The sequence below is a fragment of the Pan troglodytes genome, chromosome 2 (genome assembly GCF_028858775.2).
Source record: "Pan troglodytes isolate AG18354 chromosome 2, NHGRI_mPanTro3-v2.0_pri, whole genome shotgun sequence".
Classification (NCBI taxonomy): Eukaryota; Metazoa; Chordata; class Mammalia; order Primates; family Hominidae; genus Pan; species Pan troglodytes.
Window position 1 is genome coordinate 149,319,648 of NC_086015.1, and position 22,074 is coordinate 149,341,721.

Genomic DNA, 22,074 nt, shown 5'->3' on the forward strand with positions numbered 1-22,074 from the left:
CTTGTTCAAACACAGACTTCAGGGTATCACCCCCAGGATTTGTAATTCAGTCGGTCTGAGGTGGAGCCTGATTATTTTTTTTTTCTAATCAGTAGCCAGGCAATGCAGATGTTGGTGGTCTGGGGTCCACACTTTGGGAACCACTGCATTACATGAGGAGAGAGCAAAAGGATCATAAACTCCAGTAAGTTAAGTGGGGATGGGGTCCAAGATCTGATATTATACTTTATATAGTTATTTGCCTTGGGACAAGTTTTCCTCATCCAGAAATAAAGTAGTATCTACCTTACATGGTTCATATAGTGACTTAACAGCATATCATATATAAAGTTCCTTACAAGGTGCCTTGCACATAAGAAACATTCTACTCTCTCTCCAGTCTGAACCCTAATGATTCCCCAACTAGATTTCAGCATTATTTTATCCTAATTTTATTTCCACAGTGTCTCCTATCAGTGCATACTGCTACATTTTCCATCTATCATAGTAACATATTTCTAACATGTTTTTCATTTATCCTATATTAAACATCTAGTTGTTACCACTACATCTCTTTTTCAGCAAAGTTTAGCTGTTTATTAGCTGTTCTATATTAACACTTAGCTGTTCTATGTTTACATCTATACTTAGTATTTCAGTGGTTATTTAATAAAAACTACCTTTTTAATATACTACATACTCAAATGGATCAGTTTTTCTCCAAAAAGTAATCTTTCTTCTTTTTTAAAAAAAAGTTTTTTGCTTTTTGTGTTCCTACCTAGGTATCTCCTTGTTCTCCTCTTATTTGTAGAAAAGACTTGGCTGACAGATCCTTCTTTCTATTAAAAAAAACAAGTAAGTAAATAAAATGGCACGCCTCTCATAGCTGAGTTTAATAGTTCTATCAATTTCCCCAAGTTTCCTCTGATCACTTGTCAATGAGATGTTCACCTGGAGATAAGTTTTCTAAAATGCTTTGGTTAAAAATATATTAACAATCCTCCCAAATTCCTCTAAATGAAAACAAACAAACAAACAAAAAAAGCAAAAACAAAAGCAATTCTCAATAATAGACAGAAAAGGCACCCTCTTCACATTTGTTTCTAATTCCCTGCAAACAAAGAATCATCCTACAATAGCAAAACCCATTACAGAAAAAATTATGCAGTCAGTGAAAAAAATCTCTGCCAAATCTTATTTACATTGTATTTGTACATGACCTGCCAGAAAGAAATTATATATATATATGCAAATACATATTAACTTTTTTTTGCTGTTTCATAGAGTATATTTATACAAATCATTGGCAAAAATTCAGAAATTATTGTTTGAGTGGCACAGCATTATTTTATCTTAATTATTACAGGTGCATAGTAGTTGCATATTTATGGGGTACATGTGATATTTTGATACAGGCATATAATGTGTAATGATCAAATCAGAATACTTTGGCTATCCCCTCACCTCAAGCATTTACCACCATTTCTTTGTGTTAGGAAATATTAATAAAGCCAAAAACTACATGAACTAACAGTAATTATGTAACCAAATGCTATCTTCCTTGTGAGGATTACAGATTGTACTGCTGTTATGAAAAACATACTTTAGGCACACATTATAGGATCTTCATAGGTTAAAGGATATACCATACCTTCACAGTATAATTGAAATATTTGGCTGACTGCATAAATCGATGGAATCCATCACTTTCTTTTGTTGCTACAGTTATGACTAATAATTTATCTGCAAAGACAAAAGGAAACAAAAGAAGGTTTACCAAGATATCAAATGCTCACATTTTACAACTCACTACAGTAATTGAGACCTCACTAAACCCGTGGGAATATTCTGGTTTACTGATCTACACAAGACTAAACAAAGAGCTGTCGAAAAAATAGATGACTCAGATTGGTTGTATTACTGCCAAATGATGAACCTTCAAATGACAATTATTTCAATGCAAAAAAGTACATTGATGATTAAGAAAAATCATGCCATCAATAAAGTATTTCAATATTGAGAAAAACTTCCAGAAAATGAACTTTATAATCCATGATTAAGATTCTCTGACATTATCTAATCAACAAACTTCACCATCATCGATAAATCATTCCTGATTTATGACATCATCAGTGAGGAGATCAGCAAATTACATTCATCAAAATAATGACATATACAAAAAAACAGATACAATCATTAAATCTGATTCTAATTTTCTAAAATAAATTGTGACAACTGGGAGCAAATATTTAAAACAAAATCTTAATTTTTTTCTCCTATCCGGGATTGCTTTTTCACGAAAATTCTTGTAAGTGACAACATTATTTATTGTGTTTTGGTTTCTCTTTAAAGAATAAATGGAATCAAAATAACCACTGCCCTAGTAAATATACAACTATTAGCTACCATTTTATAATGAAATATTACTTTCAATCCAACATAACACTTCTTTTTAGTAAAATTAGATAGATTTAAGGAATTGTCTCAAAACACCTACATAAGCTACTACAGATAATGATTATTTTTAATAGGAAAAGGCATGTTGGAAAAATGCACAAAAGAAACAAGTGCATCAACAAATGCCAAAAGGGCTGGAACATTTTTTTTTAACTGAAGATTTAGAAGGACCTACACACTAAGAAAGCAAAACTAACATCTTTTCAATATTCTCTGAGTAACATCATTTGTTTCTCACTTGCCCTCTATTTATAAGAAAAGAATTCAGGTTTTGAGTATCCCCTAAGCAACAATCACCAAACATGGCAATAATGCATTATAGGAATCAGTTAAAAATTATAGCAGATGAACCAATGTATCTATCTGTCAAATTTTGAAAGTAACTACAATAAAATATAAGTAAGTACAATATACAAAGAAAGACTAAATTCAAACATTCAATAGTCAACCAAAAAAAAAATAATTTCCATGAAGATAAACATCAACATTCTTAGATTTTTTTCTAAGAAAAAGGTATTTCTTGGCCAGGCACGGTAGGTCATGCCTGTAATCCCAGCACTTTGGGAGGCCGAGGTGAGCAGATCACTTGAGAGCAGCAGTTTGAGACCAGCCTGGTCAACATGGTGAAACCTCATCTCTACTGAAAATACAAAAATTAGTCGGGTATGGTGGCACACGCTTGTAATCCCAGCTACTCAAGAGGCTGAGACAGGAGAATCGCTTGAACTCGGGAGGCGGAGATGGTAGTGAGCCAAGATCACACGGCTGCACTCCAGCCTAGGTGATGAGGCCCTAGTAAATGTATTTTAAGAATACTTTTTAAAATTAACTATTTAAAAAAGTTTTCATTTATAAAGTTTCAAACAGAGCTTAACTGATTATGAAAATTTAACATTATTCAGAGTAAATTTCAAAATAGGGAATACCACATTTTATTTTATAAGAACAAAGAGCTTTTTAAAGTCTATCTGTAATAAAATTACTCTATTTAAAGTTACATTTCTTAAATTTGTCTATATAAATCATAAGAATTAACTACAAGTTTCAGTTTTTACTGGATGGATTTTCACACTTACAATTCCAGTATAAAGTTAACAGCAAGGATTTCATCATCCTTAATAGGAAAAGTAAAGTTGGCCAGACCCTTGAGTAGACAAAAATGTTACCAAATCCAATGACTCAGAAGGCAAAGCTTAATCATGTGTAGTCTGACCATGTCCAGCAATCCTATGCCAAATAAGAACTCCTACTGTTTCAGTACCATTGCTCTTTATAAATAACCTCAACCAAATCACAAATACATAATTTTGTTAAAGAAAGGTCTGGTTAGTAATATTACACATGAACAGCTGTTTCCTCTAAGTTGCTATTCAGTATCATGACTATGATAAGAAAAAAATCTTAGTTGGAGAAAAAAAAATAGTGTTGACATGTATCACCCACATGCTTTTTTTTAACCAATTCAAGAATTCAACCATCTCACCATTTATGAAGTATTACTGTTAGAAAATGTAACCTAAACTGGATACGTACTTTTCAGATTTCACTACCATTTATGCTACAAATTTACCAGAAATAAAGAGACAAAGATATGGTGACAGGAAAGAGATGTCAGCAATAAAATTCAGAACATGAGAAATTCTATAGGACAAATGATTTATGTAATCGATGGCAAAAGACACAAAAGGGAAGGGAAATATACAGAATATTAACATAAGAGACATTTCAAACAAATGTTAGTCACGGACCTGAGTTGGGATCTGATTTGTAAAAGCTATAAAAAAGCATTTGTGAGAAAATTAGAGAAATTTGAACACTAATTAGGTATTTGGTGATGTTGAGAAATTAGTTAATTTTTTAGCATGCTAATTTCATTTACTTTTTTTAAAAAAGAGTCCTTATAATTTAGAGACACATACTGAAGTAATACCCTATCAAATGATATCATGCCTGCAATCTGTTTTAAAGTTAATTGGGGTAGATAGATTAAAACAAGACTGGCCATATGTGATAAATACTGAAACTGCATTTTTTGTTATGTTTAAAAATCCCTATAATTATTATTTTTCCATCTATTCATTCACTTATTGAGTCAACACATATTTTCCAAGTCCCTCGTTCAGTTACTCATTGTTGCATACAAACACAAAATTCAGTGTTAAAAAACATAAAACTTTATTTTCGTATGGTTCAGCAATATGAGCTCAGCTGAATAGTTCTTTTTATTATTTATTTAAATTTCATTTTAGACTCAGAGGATACAGGAGCGTGTTTGTTACATAGGTATATTGCATATTGGTGGGGATTTGGCTTCTAGTATATCCATTACCCACATAGTGAACACTGTACCCAACAGGTAACTTTTCAACCCTTTTCAACCCTCTCCCAACCTCCTGCTTTTTGGAGTCCCCAGTGTCTATTTTTTCCATCTTTATGTCCATGTGTACCCATTGTTTAGCTCCCACTTATAAGCGAGAACACGTGGCATTTGGTTTTCCAAGTTAGCTCACATAGGATAATGGCCTCCAGCTCCATTCATCCTGCTGCAAAGAACAGGATTTCATTTTTTTTATAGCTGTGTCATATCCCATCGTCTATATACATATATATATATATCACATTTTCTTTATCCAGTCAACCACTGATGGACTTTTAGGTTGGTTCCATGACTTTGTTGTTGTGAATAGTGCTGCAATAAACTTATGAGTATAGGCGTCTTTTTTATTTAATGACTTCTTTCCCGTTGAGTAGATACCCAGTACTGCGATGGCTGAAGAGATACTTCTCAAACGAAGAAATACGAGTGGCCAAGAAATATATGAACAAATGCTCAACATCACTAATCATCAGAGAAGTGAAAATCAAAGCCACAATGAGATACCATTTCACACCAGTCAGAATGGCTATTGTTAACAGGTCAAAAAACAACAGATGTTGGCATGGATGCAAAGAAAAGGGAACACTTACACATTGCTTGTGGGAATGTAAATTAGTTCAACCTCTATGGAAAATAGTATGGAAAGTTATCAAATAACTAAAAATATAGAATTCCTATAAAGACAGAGTACAACTTTATGTAAAATCTCTAAACTTCCAATCAAAAGAAAGATAGAAAATTATGCAATGTAAATCTTTTAGCAGACTGACACATCTAAGGATAAGGAAAGATAAAATATACAGAGTTCTTTAACCAAACAATATTATAATTTAAATAACTATAATTAATACCTTTTCCAATCCACCCTCCATAAGCCAAATGAATGATACAGTGAGATGACTAAGGAATGGTGCTTCAATAACAGGCACCTGCCAACCACTAATACCACCAATCTATAACAGCAAAAGCTATCTCATTTTCTTCGTTTCAGCAAGATACCTGGCACCATGAGGTTAAAAAAACAAGCAAATGGAAGCTCATCAGTAGCCAAATGTAACCTCTATTGCCACCTTCAGACTCTATTAGATAACAGATCAATACAGTTTCCATGAATAAGAAACAGGTGATGCATCTATACAGTGTGGTAGATTTGAACAACAACTTACCAAATGAAAATCAGTGGCAGAAAATGTAATCATCTTTACATAATCCTCCAAAATGCCTATCACTACAGTAAGATTTAATAAATATTTGTTAAATGGCTGAATATTTTGCTCTGTCTGAAAATTCAGATGAATTTCATAATTTCCCCAAAAATCAAGAAGTCAATTTGTTTAGAAAGGCCAAAACATGCTATGTCCTCAAAGCTCTAGAAGAAAAAAAAAATGCATTGTTGGAGTCATTTTTTTCTCCAAATAGCTGTTGATATCTGAACACAATTTACCAATATTCAGTGGTGACACAATTTTTCTATTCAAAAACAAACCACGGTTTTAAAACAGAAAGTGTTTTTGCTAATATATCCTGTCACCAAATGCTAAAGCAGCTTATGAAGTCCATCTGAAATCCTTTTTTTTTTTTTTTTTTTTTTTTTTGAGACAGAGTCTCAGTGGCACTGAAATCAATTTTCTTAATGAGGGCATCACAGTTAAATAACTCAGCACTAGCCCAGCTGCCTTTTATCCATATCTTCTCAAGTAACTTTAAACACAGTTGTTAATTTTAAACTGGCAACAATAAAAAAAAATTATTGTGCCACATAAGTAACTGTGAGTACACTGTTCTCATTCTACAACTAACTGATTTTATGACCAGACATGTCTTTTATCTGTAAAGATTACTGTTTCTCAACTTTCTACTAAAGAAAAATGTTTTCGTAGTAAAAGTTAGCATAATAGAGATGTTGAGAAACTTCTTCTGCAAAAGGTCAAATAGTAAATATTTCAGGCCTTATGGGCCACATACACTGTCTAATACAATTTGATTTTTTCCTTATTTTTTTACAACTTTTTAAAAATGTAAAAAACATTTGTAGTTGTCTGGCTGGCTGTGCAAAAACAGCCAAGGGCCAGAATTGGCCTAAGGGTCATAAGTTTGCTACTTATCCATATAGTTGGCCATATGGATCTGAAGGCAAAGTAGTTAAGCTTAAATCCCAGCTCTACTATTTCTTCTTGGTTTTGACTTGGTCAGTTACTTAAACTCTGCGTCTCAACTGTAATATGTCTGTAATAGCATCTACCTGACAGTATTTCCATGAGAGTAAAATGAGTTAGTATATATAAAGCAGTCGACACAAACTCCTACATATGTGTTAGGCAGCATCTCACACATATATTCAAAGGATGCATGTGCAAGATAGATTGTAGCTGATGTGCAAAACTCAGCGAGTTATAACTCCCATCCCTTTCTCTACCAGAGATGCTATCCAGATTGTTTTTAAAAATTATGGAAAAATAGTCGTGAAGCTGTTTATTCAAACAGTTTAGCAAGTAACTCTAGATACGCCTTCTCAAATCTTTACATTCCTCTCCATCTCCCAGCAAGCTATAATAACTCTAACTCAAGTTATAATCAGCACTAGCTCAGGCTTCTGCAATCGCCTCTTAGGCCAACTTTGTACACTCTAAACCTCTGTTTACAAAGCAGCTAGAGTGATCATTTCAAAACAGTTAGATATCTGACCATGTCACTTCATTGGTAAATACCCTCTTAGGATAGTAGAGAAACTCCATTACCACAATGTGGTCCTAGGTTACTTCTCTCCAATCTCATCCACTTTCTCTCTCCCCTTTGTTCTCTCTTCTCCAACCACATTGGCCTGTTTTTTATTTTCTAATAATGCCTGCACCCTCCCATTCAAAGAGAAGAGCCTTTTCAAGACCATTATCTAATATTCCTCCCTGACATCTTGATGTGGCCACTGCCTAGGTAAACCTGAGATTCTTACACATATGCTATTTCCTTAGAGAGACCCTCTCTGACCTACTAGAATAGGCCAGCACCCATGTTTTCACTGCACTTTCTACCTCTCTTTCAGGGCACTCACCACAAATTGTAATTACATATTAATTTGCATAATCTCAAATTATGAATAATCTCAAATTATGTGAGATTAAAGTCTCTCTCTCCAATGAGACTGTAAGTTACAGAAAGGCAGAGAACATTCTTTTGCTCACAATTAGACCTCCAGAGCTTATCACAATATTAAGCACACAGTAGGTTCTTAAAAAACATTTCAGAATGAGTGGACTCAGGGGCAAGTAATATCATGTCTTGCATGTACGTGTGAATAAAATAATTTAACAAAATCCCTATGTAGTTAGCATAATCATCTCAAATTCACAGGTGGTTAAACTCCAGTAAAGTAATCGACTTAGCCAAAGTCACCTAACAAATTACTAGTAGGGCCAGAAGTAGAACTTCAGAGTTATTCCTCAATGTCATGTGGCCTCCCCTGGTGACAACAGGTTAAGGGCTGAAGCAATCATTGAGTTTTATTATGTTCAGAAAAGAGATAGCAACTTAAGACTTCTATCCTTAGAAAGATCTGCTTGTAAGGTTGGTCCTTGGCAGGCATCTGAAAAGTTGGATTCCATATGGTTTCCAGATGGTCTTCCAATGGGAAGGGTTCCCATCATTCCTAGATAAGCTGGCTCACTGTGGCTAAATTATACAAACAATGCGGTTTATGCTGAACACCTGCCTTCCTTCTGGGTGCTTGAAATTTTGGTACAGAGGCTGCCTATGTGACCATTCTCCAGAAAAGTTATGGGCACTGAATCTCTAATGAGCTTCCATGGTAGGTAAACATTTCACACATGTTGTCACAACCAGTTAGTTGCTTGGAGAATTAAGCAGATCTTGTGTGACTTCACTGGAAAAGAACTGTTAGAAGCTTATTCCTGGTTTCCCTGGACCTCACCCATGTGTTTTTTCTCATTGCTGATTTTGCTTTGTATCCTTTCACAATAATAAGTCATAGACATGAGTACAACCATATGCTGAATCCTGTAGGTCCTCCTGGTGAATCACTGAACCCGCAGGTGGTCTTGGGGATGTCCGACATATTATCCTAGCTACAGTCAGAAAGTCTTATCTGAAAGAGGTACTATGGGGATAGTGCATTATGCTGTGTTCTGTACTCAGAGGCGAAGCTAGAGAGATATAAAAATGACTCCAAATGGATTCCAGAAAATAAGTATTTGGTACATAAAGTAATCATACCCTGCTCCTCCACTGACTGAAAGTCATTTCCTTTAATGTGAATTATGACCTCAGAGTCAGTCTAGCAAAGCCCACTTCTTTCATGAAGGAGGAAACCATAATCTAAAGAGAAAACAAGACTTATCCAGGATCCTGCAGTTAAGTGGTAACCAATCTAAGACAACTCAGGATTCACAGTTACTAAAAAACTTGGTTTTCCTAGGTTTCATTGCACACAATTTTGTTGCTTTGTTAAGTACTGAGTCACCAAAAACTATGACGAACTGAAGGCATGAAGTCTAATTTTATTTTGTGGAATTGTTGAAGAGAATTAATTTTATTTTGCAGAACTGTTGAAAAAAATTCAAGACAAAAATTCCTCAAGAGTAATTCACGTCACAATTTCAACAAGAAAAAAAAAACCTAAAAAGGATGTGTCAAGAGACATCCAATGATTTCCTACCATTTTTGTAGAAAAAGAGGGGCAATGGTATGCTTAAAGAAAAAAGTCACTTCCAACCTCTAATGCTACATAGAGGGCATCTTCACACACACTAGCTTTCAGATGGATGCCTGGGCTTCCACAGCCCACTCTGGACAATGAACAGACAAACCACAAATTAAGAGAAGTGCTGCAAAGTGGAGGGTAGTATGCAGAATGACTCACCATCCCAGTATGCCCAGGGCTGAGGAGATTCCAGAAATACAGGGCTTTCAGTTTTAAAACTGGAAAAGTCCTAGGCAAACTGGAATGAGTTGGTCACCATAGCAGTATGTGCAGTGGAATGGAGAGGGCAAGTATCGCCAGTTATTTACAGAAAGGCTGTAAGACAAATGGTCCTGGATAGGAGTCACGAAGTTAAAAATAAACTCTTCTAGAACCATAAGGTCCAATACTAACTAGATACCAAATGTAGAAGGATAGATCAAGACTTCCAGAGATAATAGATATGTGAAAGACCAAGGTGCACCGAGACCATCCCCATCCTTTATAGATACTTCAAACCAAACCATGATATATCTTTATCATTCTTTTCAAATAAAAATTTTATACATGCCAACATTAAGAACTTTTTTTTTTAGGTTTCCTGATCATCCCTTTGGATACTCATTTTTTCCAGTGATATACCCACATGTGTGCTTCGGTCTGTTAGGTAACCCAATAGTGAATGTTTGACAAATTTCAAGACAGAACTCAAAGGAATATTATGATCAAGAATTTCTAGTAGCTAGTAACTTTCAAAATGCTATGAAAGCTTCAAGACATTTTTTAAAACATACAGATTATACTGCAAAAAAAATCAAAATTTGTATATTTATGGTCAATAAAACTTGAGTAAATATTAGACAAAGATTTGAATTTTAAAATAAAAGCCTGGCTGGATCCGGTAGCTCATGCCTGTAATCCCAGCACTTTGGGAGGCCAAGGTGGGCGGATCATGAGGTCAGGAGATCGAGACCATCCTGGCTATGGTGAAACCCGGTCTCTACTAAAAATACAAAAAAATTAGCCGGGTGTGGTGGCTGGCACCTGTAGTCCCAGCTACTTGGGAAGCTGAGGCAGGAGAATGGCGTGAACCCAGGAGGCGGAGGTTGCAGTGAGCGGAGATCACGCCACTGCATTCCGGCCTGGGCGACAGAGCAAGACTCCGTCTCAAAAAAATAAAAATAAAAGGCTCCATTTTCCTAGTATGAGGTGTAATTTTTAATATAAAATATTGTGGGCTACTCTATAACCATGTTATAGCAACAACTGATCAAGAAAATTATGAGAAAACCTTGAAATAAATACAGTGACATTTAAATAAATTTACATTCTCACAATCTCAAAAGTATCCATATACTTCAGAAAGTCATTAATACATACATATGAACCATATAATTTTTCCAATCTGTACAAAAAAACACTTTACTTAGAACTGCTTGCAATAACACCCTTCAGTAAACCCCACAGGCCCTCATCACCCCTATACCTCTCTACTTCTGCGTCTCAACAATTGTCCATGACCTAAATGGTAAGAACTCAACCTAAACATGATAAGCAATTAAAAAAGGGGGGAGCTGCTCCTCCACATGTATGCCAATCCCTTCCCAGAAACAGAGAGATGAAATGAAAGGGCTGGATTGCAGCCAAGGACTATACACTGAGTTTCAGCAAATTCTCTCCAGAGTTCAGAAGGGAAAAGTAAAATTCAAACAGCAAAGAATGATCACACGTGGCGGGGAGGAGGTTCAATCAGAGTAAAACTTGACTTTAAAAAGTTGGGGGAAAAAAGTGTGTTATGGGCCTTACTTGAATACAAACTCAAAAATGAGCCAAAATGTGAGATGGCTGACCAAACCAAACAAACAAAAACAAAAGCTATCTTAACAAGAGAAGTGATGATTACACTGTAATCTGTATAGCCCATCTGTGGAAAATTATAAGAGCTTGGGATGCTAAATTAAGGAGAATTTTGACAAATAAGGAGTTTAACCAGTAGGTTCAGGGGTCTAGCAATCACATCATTACTGAATAGTTGAGGGATTGAGAATTTTTCTACATGAAAAAAAGAAGAAAGATTCACTACCTCCCCACCAACTCATTATATTTGAAGAGAAAACAATACTAGATTTTCTCTATATGATTTTAGTGGAAAGAACTGGCTGGGGTGGAAATAGAGAAGGGAATTAATGAGGAGTGCGGATTACATATCAATACAAAGTACAATAAACAATATCCAAAATGAAAAGATTATCTTGGAAAAGCAGTATGTTTCCTATCTTTATAAAAATTAAAACAAAGAGTATAGGACCATTTCCCAGAATTTATGACTTGGAAAACACATGTGATCCCTTCAAATGTTATAAAAATGTATATACTAGATATAATTTTAATGTCAAAGGAAAATGGATCTGCCCCTTCACAAATAGAGCGGACTTTAATCTGCTGAATTCCAAGGGTTCAAAGGTTTCAGCAACCTCCACAAATGAATGAGAAACCTTCTTTGAGTGGGATGGGGTAACCCATCTGCTAGCCAAATGCTTTATTAGAGAATATGAACTGCCTGCCAGAAATCTGATACCAAGGTTATGTAGCTTGCTGAAACACATATGATCTGTTACTGTTTATTTCATATTTTACACAGACACTAAAAATATTTTCAATGCTTATATGAAAAGGGGATCAATAGTAAAGTCAGGAACCAGGACAAACCAGCACAGGCTGAGGTAATACTTTCCTGCCAATTCGCATATGAATAAGGAGAGTTGCCCTGGAGCAGAAAGCTTGAGTTAGGCTTATGCTTAGGCAAGCCATGCTCTAAGAGAAAGTTGTAAGGGTGAGGCGCCTGAATCAAGATAACATTTTATTCTTCATAACGGAAAAAAAACAGCCTTTATGTACAAGTCTGCCGAAATTAAAGCAATGAAAATAAATGGATCAGTTACACAAAATTAAAAGCAGACCTGATAAAGTGTGATGTGACTGAAACAGGAACAAAAATGGACAGAAGTCATAACTTTCATTTACCATCTTCAATTATAGTGAAATATTTGCTTACTTTACTCCACATTGCCATGAACACATAATAATATGATTTTTATAGTTGATTTTATATCTTCCATTGCATCTACCTTGCATAAAATGAACACATTTAAATTGAGGAGCAGCCCATCCTCATACTGTCTTGAAAGTTTTATGGCATCAGTTTTGGCAGCTCAGAATCCTCCCCTAACAAGTTGCTGAAGTTCTCCACATTGTTCTACGAGTTGAAGTTGCTATATAAGATATTACTAGAAAATTGAATCTGTATATTATGTACTTTCAGTACATAAAATTAAATGATGATTTGATGAAGACAACTACAAATATCATCTTCTATGGAATTACCACAAGACTCCAAAAAAGTTTATTATTCACTCTGTGTTGAAAACTGTCATAAATTCTCATCTTTATGTAAGGAGGTATCTTTTTATGGAGTATATCCCAGAAAATATAAGAAACATTCTAGCATTCACCATGCCAAGTTGGAGATCTAAAAAATATATTTATATATGTGACTGATCTTTCCTTATTTGTAATTTAACTTTTGGACTAGGTGACGTAGAAAGTGATAATCTTTACCAGATATTTAACTGACTTCCCTTCAGAAAATATCAATAAAACTGGTTCTGATGTATGCTTTAAGAGATATTTTAATGCATGCACAAGTGAATACTTCTCATACATGTGCATACTCTCTATTCCACTCTGCATCTTTTTAAAATTTTTGTATTTCTTCGAGATATTTCCAAATAGAGTACAGACATATAATATTCTGTTGTATGAATGAACCATTATTTAACCAGCATGCTGGTAAAAATTTAAGCTGTTTCCATTGCACTGCTGTCCAAAAAAAAAAAATTAAATATCAAAAAACTGCAATTGATAAAGATGGTCACAAGTAATTTCTTACATGTAAGATTGTATCTCTACAATAAATTCCAAGTAAACTTTGTGGGTTGAACATTTTCTCCCCACTTACCATTTATCTTTGAACTTTGTTTTGACTGTATGATTTTTTTTCCAGATAGAATTTTTATTTTTCTATGACTTTTTAAAATCGGCCATTAATTCTTACATCTTCTGGGTTTTGTTTCTCACACTTCAGAAATGCCTTCTACATGTTGCAATTATAAAATAATTATTCATATTTTCTTCCAGTACTTTTATAGTTTCATTTTTTACACTGATATCTTGTCATATGCATAGTGCTGAATAAATGAAATACTGAACCTGATGAGACTTTACCAATTCATATTACAGGTTGAGCATTCCTAGCCCAGAAATCCAAAATTCAAACTAAAACTTTTTGAGTGCTGAAAGACCACAAGTGTAAAATTCTACACCAGACCTAATGTGAGGAGGACAGCGAAAACTTTACTTCTTGCATAAAATTATTTAAAACATTATATAATATTGCATTATATGTAAAAGGTATATATGAAACATACACGAATTTCATGTTGAGACTTGGGTCCCATCCCCAAGATATCTCATTATGTGTATATAAATACAGTAATGTGCCACATGATGTTCCCATCAATGATGAGCCACATATACAACACTGGTCCCATAATATTACAATGGAGCTGAAAAATTCCTGTCATCTAGTGATATAGTAGCAGTCATAGCACAATGGGTTGCCTTTTTTATGTTTAGATATATTTAGATACACAAATACCATTGTGTGACAACTACCTAAATATTCGGTACAGTAACATTCCTTACAGGTTTGTAGTGTAGAAACAGTAGTGTAAACTATATTGTCTAGGTGTGGTAAGCTACACCATCTAGGTTTACATAGGTACACTCTATGATGTTTCTACAATGACGAAATCGCCTAATGACTCAATTCTCAGAAGGTATCTTTGTCGTTATGCAACAGATGATTGTATTCCAAAATCTGTAAAAACTGGAAATCTGAAACACTTCTGGTCCCAAGCATTTTGCATAAGGGATATCCAACCTGTATTCCAAACAATGAAGTTCTTTGGTTCCATTCTGAATTACCAAACTTATGATGAACTGACATGTTAATGCTTTAATGAGAAATACTATTTATTTCAACTATGATTCTAAGATGACCTGCGATTTTTTAAAAAAGATGGAATTGACTAAAAGGTATTTTCCATATATCAAAGCATAAAAATTCTGAAAATAACAGGAATACAGCTCCATAATGTTGCTTCTAAATAATTGGCTTTATAGCACCATTTTGATTCAGTAAGAAGCTCTATCTGCCACATTCACAAAAACTCTCCTAAGATGTAATGACCTCTGATTCAATTAGCTCCCACTGTTTAAGTGTGATACTCCCACCTCAGCCTCCTGAGTAGCTGGGTCTACAGGTGCTCACCACCAAACCCCGCTAATAAATTTGTATTTCTGGTAGACATAGGGTTTTACTATGTTGGTCAGGCTGGTCTATAACTCCTGGTCTCAAGTGATCTGCCTGCCTTGGGCTCCCCAAGTGCTGGGATTACAGACATGAGCCACAGCACTGGCCCCAACTGGACCCTTAATCTCAGATAGTCCCAGTCTGGAAACTGGACCATCATGCCAATGTCCTTCCTCAGTGCTTTTCAAGCATTAGCATGGACTAGAACAACTACCCAAAGACTTGTATAAACAAGAGATTGTTGGGTCACACCCCAAGAGTTTCTGATTCAGTTTGTATGGGGAGCTCCTGGAGAATAAATTCCGAGTACCAGGCATCATCATGAAGAGATGCGGATGACGCTCAACAGGGATCACACTAAAAAAAATACCATCCTAGGTATGCCAAATAATAAAAAAATTGGTATTTCTGATTCTAGATAACAGCCCCATGAGGAGGTTAAACAATGAAGGGCAACGATAAATCACAGGAGGAAGAAATCAAGACAAGTTGAGGTAATACCGCAGGGGGAAGAAACAGTTAAGTGGGTCTCAAAGACATGAGAATATTTTGCTAGTCAGAAATGGAGAGGGATTCGTGTTTTCATTATTCAAAAGACAGGAAATGGTTAATGGCAAATTACCATTTAGAATTAAGAGTGGACAGCTGGAAGCCAAGATGGAGCAGATCACAGACCACAGAGGGCACAGCTAAGAGAATACTGGGTATACATGGGAAAGATGATACCACATGAGGTTGTGAGCAGAGAATTAACCAGGTGCCATAAGTTCACTAATTCCTTCAATGTTACTGTGTGCCTACTATGTGCCACTGTTCTAGAGACTCAGCATTCAAGACAGGACAAGAGACCAAAAATAAGCCTCTGCCATCATGGAGTTTATATTCCAACACAGGGAACCAAAAAAAAAACAAACAAAAATTTGCATTTAACTTTCAGGGCTAAAGATAAAGAACGAAGTGTCATAGAGTGTCGCAGGGAGTCTTGAATGGGTTGCTATCTTGGATGACATAACCAAGTTTCACTGAGAGGGTGACCTGAAGCAAAGGAAGTGAGCTATGCAGATATTTGAGGGACATCTTTCCAGTAAAAGGAAACAACAAATACAGAGAATATGACTGGGCTGGGTTCAGGCCTCATATATTGGCAGTGGAAGAAAAGGGAGGACAGCAGGCATCCAGAATGGCCAGAAGAGACTATGCAAGGGAAAATGAGATGAGTTCAGAAGTCAGAATGAATAGACTGTGCAGGGCCTAGGAGGTCATTGTAAAGATTCTGGTTTTTACTTCAAATGTAATAGCAAGCTAGTAGAGGATTCTGAGTAAAGAGATGATATAATAGCTACTAAAATAACAGTAATAACAATACAATAATAACAATGTCTACCATATAGATACTATTAATTCATTTAATCCAAGTATTACTGCTCTTCCAATATTACATTTAACTGTGTTGCCCAACTTTAAATATATGGTAAGTGGCAGAGCTCATATTTGAACCGAGAAAGACTAGCTCCAGAGGCTGTGCTCTTAACTGCTATGCAATACTGCATCTCATAATCTGACTCAAGTTTAACAGGATTACCCTGGTTGCTATCACAGGAGAGGCCAAGGACAAAATTAGGAAATCTGTTGAAGAGTGTTTTGAACAGTGTTCTAGGTTAGAGACCATGGTGATACAGACAAGGAACGGTAGTAAAGGAGGTAAAAAGTCATGCATTTGAATATGTTTCTAAGGCAGACTAAACAACATTGATGGACAGATTAAACAGGGTTTGTGAAAAAGAGCAGTGAAGAAGGATTCCAAGTTATTTCATAAGACTAATCTTAAAAGATGAGTCTCCTGCATCAATAAAATTTTAAGAAAATGTTTAAAGTAGTGAAGGACTCCAAATTATCTCATAAATCTAACCTGAAAAGATGAGTCTGTTACATAAATAAAATTTTAAGAAAATGTTTAAAGTATCTTCTGTGACTTTCTAAACAATAAGAATTCTAAATGCCACATTCCCTATCCTGAAGGAACACAAATCTCCACAATTTATCTTGATAAATGCTCACCCCGGTAGCGTTATAAACGCCAACTATCAAACAACCTAAATGTTGGATTAAGGGTTTTATTATGATGCAGGAAAAAGATAATAATGCAGCTCATCCTAAAGTGTAAAGCTTTTCTGCACATCCAATATTTTACTGAGATTTCCACTGGACTTAAGCAGAAATGAATATTCAGAGGATTTTCTCTCTTTTTCAAACCAGTTTGTAAAATAAAATCAAGCCAACAGTTACACATTCCTGTACAAATGCCATCACTTTAAGTCATTAGCAAGAAATTTATTACAAGGCTTAGAATATACACACTGAAACAGCACTAGGGAAGAAATATCAGCTGCTGGCAAAAAATATTGTTGAAGAATGTCACTGTGGAAAAGCTGGTCCTTCCCTGCCTTCCTCCCTTTCTCTTTCCTCACCTCGTATACAGTCAAATTCAACTAATTCCTAGCTACAACACATTAGAAATGAATGGTTCGCCACCTGGTTCTTCAAGACTGCTCCACAAAAACATAGCAAGGCATTAATTAGTCATAAGCAAGATGCATATTTAAGGTAGATGTTCATAAAATAGCTCTCTTTTGAACGCAATTTAAATTTTCTCAGCAGTATAAATCCATACAGGGTCAGGATACTCCAGTATGACCCAGTGCACTGGGTCAGGTTATGTCTGAAAGAGTCAATGTTTCATTTGGGGAATTTATGTAGCAGGGAATAAGAATCCCCTTGTTAGAAAGCTGAGCCAATGCTATATGGGGCCAGTTCTTATGACAATTCATCAGAAGTCCAGCCTCTCAAGATGCCTCTACATTACAGAGACAAACACAGAGACATTCCCATTTCTGAAAGGATGCATGACATTCCTCATCAGAAAACTGCTCCCCAGTGAAGTCTGATTTCACTGTGACCTAGAAACGAGGGTAAGCATTCAGTGTTTTGTCAGCTTCAACGACCTCTCCCCAACAATCCTCACTCATTCTTAATTCCAGAATTTCTCAAAGTAGAAGGAACTCGGTAATTTCATAAACTAGTATATAATTAGAAGTATATACAGCTCAAAGAGTCTGAATTAAACTATACTATGTGTGCTTTTTCAGAAATACACAATACGCTTTAATAAAGAATAGGATCAGTTTCTGAAAATTCACAAACTACTCTCTGCATTTTTAGTCATAAAGCATTCCAGTCAATTAAACCATGGTGCCTTTCAACTTTCTCTAAACACTTTCTATTAATAATGTTAATAATGCAAATCATTCTGTCAAATGTGATAATTAAGCAAAGAATACCAAACAAATATAACCTCTTCTTGAGGACTCATGATCACTTACCATATTTTCCAATGATAGGGTACTTCCCCAGAACATCTAAATCTACAGAGCTGTTTATTCCTATAATAAGTGGCCCCAGACAGAATGTTTTCCACATGCTGCTTCTGATATTTAATTTCTTGGTCTCCATTTTAATGTCTGAGTGTCCATGTACCTGCTCTGTCAAGAACACAACATGTTTCTTCATTTACTGCCCCCTAATAAGTTTTATTATGAGGTTTTATTAAGTTTTATTATGTACTCTCAGTACATAAACTAGATAAATAATAAATCAGATAATTTAATACACAGTATGAACAAATGAGTTATCTAATGGCTTTCCTACCTTTAATTATAAGTAACATAAATAGCTGGATGTTTAGATTAATTACAACCCCAAAAAAGGACAAAGTTAACTACATTACAATTTAAATTGCTGTATTCTATTAAAGTGGACTGCTAATAAAATGATCACTACTGCATTAACTCTTCTGTGATTTATCTTGCAGTTTACTTAAACTGCATACATTCCCCAGACGCAGTTTACAAAATGGATCTAACACTAAGGAAGTTCTCGTTTTTATTGAAAGAAAAGTTAGAACAGGGACAGTTGGAAATTTCAGATTGAGATGGGGAAAGAAATCCCCAACCTCAGGAGAAGTTCATGTTCCTCAACTACAGATTTAACCCCTGACTCCACACCACATTTGAGCCCTGCAAATACTCCTCAAAGGGCTTTCATCTTTATTCTTTCAACAGATATTGACATTCACTGTTTATCAGGCACTGTGCTACATGTTGGAGACATAATGGTAAACGAAGTAAATGCTGGAATTGAAGAGAATGTAAACCTAATAGATCCCCAAATCCTAGTTGATACACAGTAGGCACTCAATAAATATTTTTGGAAGGAAGTCACTCAATAAACATTATTGGAAAAATCAATCCCTGTCTTCATGGGTCTTACAATACAGTTGTGAGGTGAAGACAGTGGCAAATAATTCCATAAACAATTTAAAATGGAAACTGCAGTAAATACTAAGAATAAGTTCAACAACACGAAGAGGATGAAAGGTTTTAACAGAGAAAGTTATTTTAAATTGGAAGTTTATGAAAAAAATTGTGAGGAATTGGCACTAAAACTGAGGACAAATGAGTTCACCAGGTGAAGAAATGTGTGTAACAGGGGAATGGGATTCAACATTCTCCACTTCTGTTCCCAGAGAGTTAGAAAATTGGTAAAAACATCATTTACTGTATCTAACCATACATCTACTGTATGTAACCAAATGTTCCTGTCAGAAAACAATTGCCAAATTTTAACTTTCAAAAAGATGAGAAAAGTATTTATCCCTTGAAAGTATCTCTAAATAAACTACAAGTAAAGCTATTATCTACTGATATTTAATGTCCTTTATTAAAAGGAACTAGTTTTTTTATTCAGATTTTTGTCATCAAGAAAAATAATGCCTAAATTAATATGAATGCAGTGTTTTCTTTTTTAATAGAAATTTATGTAATCCAACAAGTTTTAAGTTAGCAAAACAAATCAGTGCAAAATTCACCATCCAGCTGTATGAATCTACCCCTCCTGGTGCTTCTCTCTACTGTTTTTTCCATCTCTCTGCCTATTCATTCTCAGTCTGTCAATTTTTCTTCCTTTACCTATTTCCAAAAACTAAGGGTGGTACATAGAAAAGTTATCAGGGATCTTTTTCCAGCTACATGGTAGATGTACTTTCATGTAAAGGTTGATCAATAAAAACACTACAAACCTGAAACCTTTCATATTACAAGATTAATTGCCCACTGACCTAAATGGAAAGTGGAGGCAGAGTAGGGTCTGTTCCAGGCACACAAATCTCCAGTTCTTGCCCTTAAACAAAGTTTAAGCACACAAATATCCCAGTGCTTGCCTTTAAACATAATTTAAGTACAATAAATAACAAACGATAAAAGCTACATTCAAAATAAAGCTTTGTAATATACTGCCTAAGATTATAAGAAAGGGGCATTGTCAGCACATTCCAATCTCTTGTCAAACCAAATACACTTAGTGCCTTGGTACAAACCAAAGCTGACTCAGGGACTCTCTGCAGCAGCACTGATCTTAGAGTCATGTAGCCAGATTTCCCCTGCCATTTGTTCCCATCTTCCATGCTTTGGTTATAACACAATTTCTGTAAACTGAAAAATCTGCTTCAAGCAGCTCTGCTATTTTTCAATGCTATCGGCTGACATTTTGCAGAATGCTTTTTCCCAAACTCACGGCTCAGTGAATCACAGCAGCTATTTTGGCCTACTTCCTAGAGTTAAACACTCCGACCGCCCTTGTAAAAATATTTTTAGGGTCCTGTTTTCCACCACTAGCATTCTGCTGAATAAACATTTAGATAACATTACAGACACAAAGAAGACTATAAGTTTTAATAGTAATTATTAAAATAGGAGTAAAGCAGTCACCAGAGTAACTCGTGTTTACAATCTATGTAAACATGAGTGAGAATATAAAAAAAAAAGCATGTAGAGTATATACTCAATTGGTGTTAAGACTTAAACAAATTAAAACTTCTAAGATGCAAAATTTTAAAAATAAAATTTGGAGTCATCCTTAACTCCTGTTTTTCTCTCACATTCCCCATCTAAGTTGACCACAAATTCTATCAGCATTACAGGATCCAGCCTCTCCTAACCATCTTTTCTGTGAGTAGTCTAAACCTAGGCACCATCCTCTTCTCCCTAGACTACTGAAATCATCTCTTAAAGAATTTCCCTGTATCTACCCTGGCCATTGTCAATCCCTTCTTTCTACTGGCCGGAATGATATAGCTGTAACTCTATCAATTCAGGGCCACAATGTATATAGTTTAGCAACTGTACTATATAATACAGCCACCCTTTAGAGAGGCTAAAGGGGAAAATGGGGCTGAAATCAGCCTGTACTACATTCACCAACCAAAAGTCCAGATAAAATAACCTATTCTAATTCACACACATATCTTGCGTTTCTCTCCAAATTTTTTTAAGGGTTTACCTCTTGTTCTCAATAAAATCCAAACTCCTTACCCTAGTCCACACTCCAAGTACCTAAGAGATCTGGTCTTGACTGTCAATCTGATCTCTTCCATCACTATCCCCTCCTTGTCCCTAATGCAGGCACACTGTTCTCCTGGCTGCTCTGCAGACACATCAAACACATCCTCAGCTAAGAGCGTTTATACTGTGGTCCCTGCTGCCTGTAATCCTCCTCTCTCAGAAAGCCTCCACCCTTCTATGCTCAAATGTAACCAAAGATAAAAAGCATCTCCTGAAAACAGTACTTATAATGGTATTCTTCAACCTAATCACTCTAATCTCATTTTATTTTTCTTTTTAAGATTTATACCTTCCCAATACATTTGTTTACCGTCCTTTCTAACTCCACTAGAATGTACACACCACTGATACGAATATGCAACTCACATAAGAAACAGAAGTGGCAAAAAATATTTTAGCAAGTAAATAAATCACTATAAATTTAAGAAATAAACAAGGAGGATAAAGAGAATCAGACACTATTTTCCCCTAAAACCTTGAAGAAAGTATTTTGAAAAGTAATGCTTGCCAAGATTTCCATACCCTTTTGTACACTGCTCGTGGAAGTGAAAATCCATAAAACCTTCTGGAAATCAACTCCACAATATGTAACAAGAGACAGAAAGAGTACATATCTTTTTATTTAAATATTTTGTTTCTTGAACTTTTCCTATAAAAATAGGTAAAAATGGAAACCAAA

The 22,074-nt window shown here is 35.2% G+C and overlaps 1 protein-coding gene across 12 annotated transcripts in view; it reads right to left on the reverse strand.

Moving 5' to 3' along the window:
• PLOD2 (procollagen-lysine,2-oxoglutarate 5-dioxygenase 2) overlaps window positions 1-22,074 on the reverse strand; it is a 91,548-nt gene that overhangs the window by 51,028 nt on the left and 18,446 nt on the right. For 6 of the 12 annotated variants that reach the window (XM_063807248.1, XM_063807245.1, XM_063807246.1 and 3 more), the window contains exons 2-3: window positions 1,631-1,722; window positions 758-818 (exon numbers count right to left, since the gene is read on the reverse strand). Coding sequence is in view for 6 of the 12 variants with exons in the window: in XM_516801.8 (XP_516801.5) it covers window positions 1,631-1,722 (92 nt within the window). In the remaining 6 variants the exon portion in view is untranslated. The remainder of the gene's footprint in view (window positions 1-757; window positions 819-1,630; window positions 1,723-22,074) is intronic. The other 6 variants (XM_516801.8, XM_016942114.4, XM_063807243.1 and 3 more) reach the window with 1 other exon arrangement.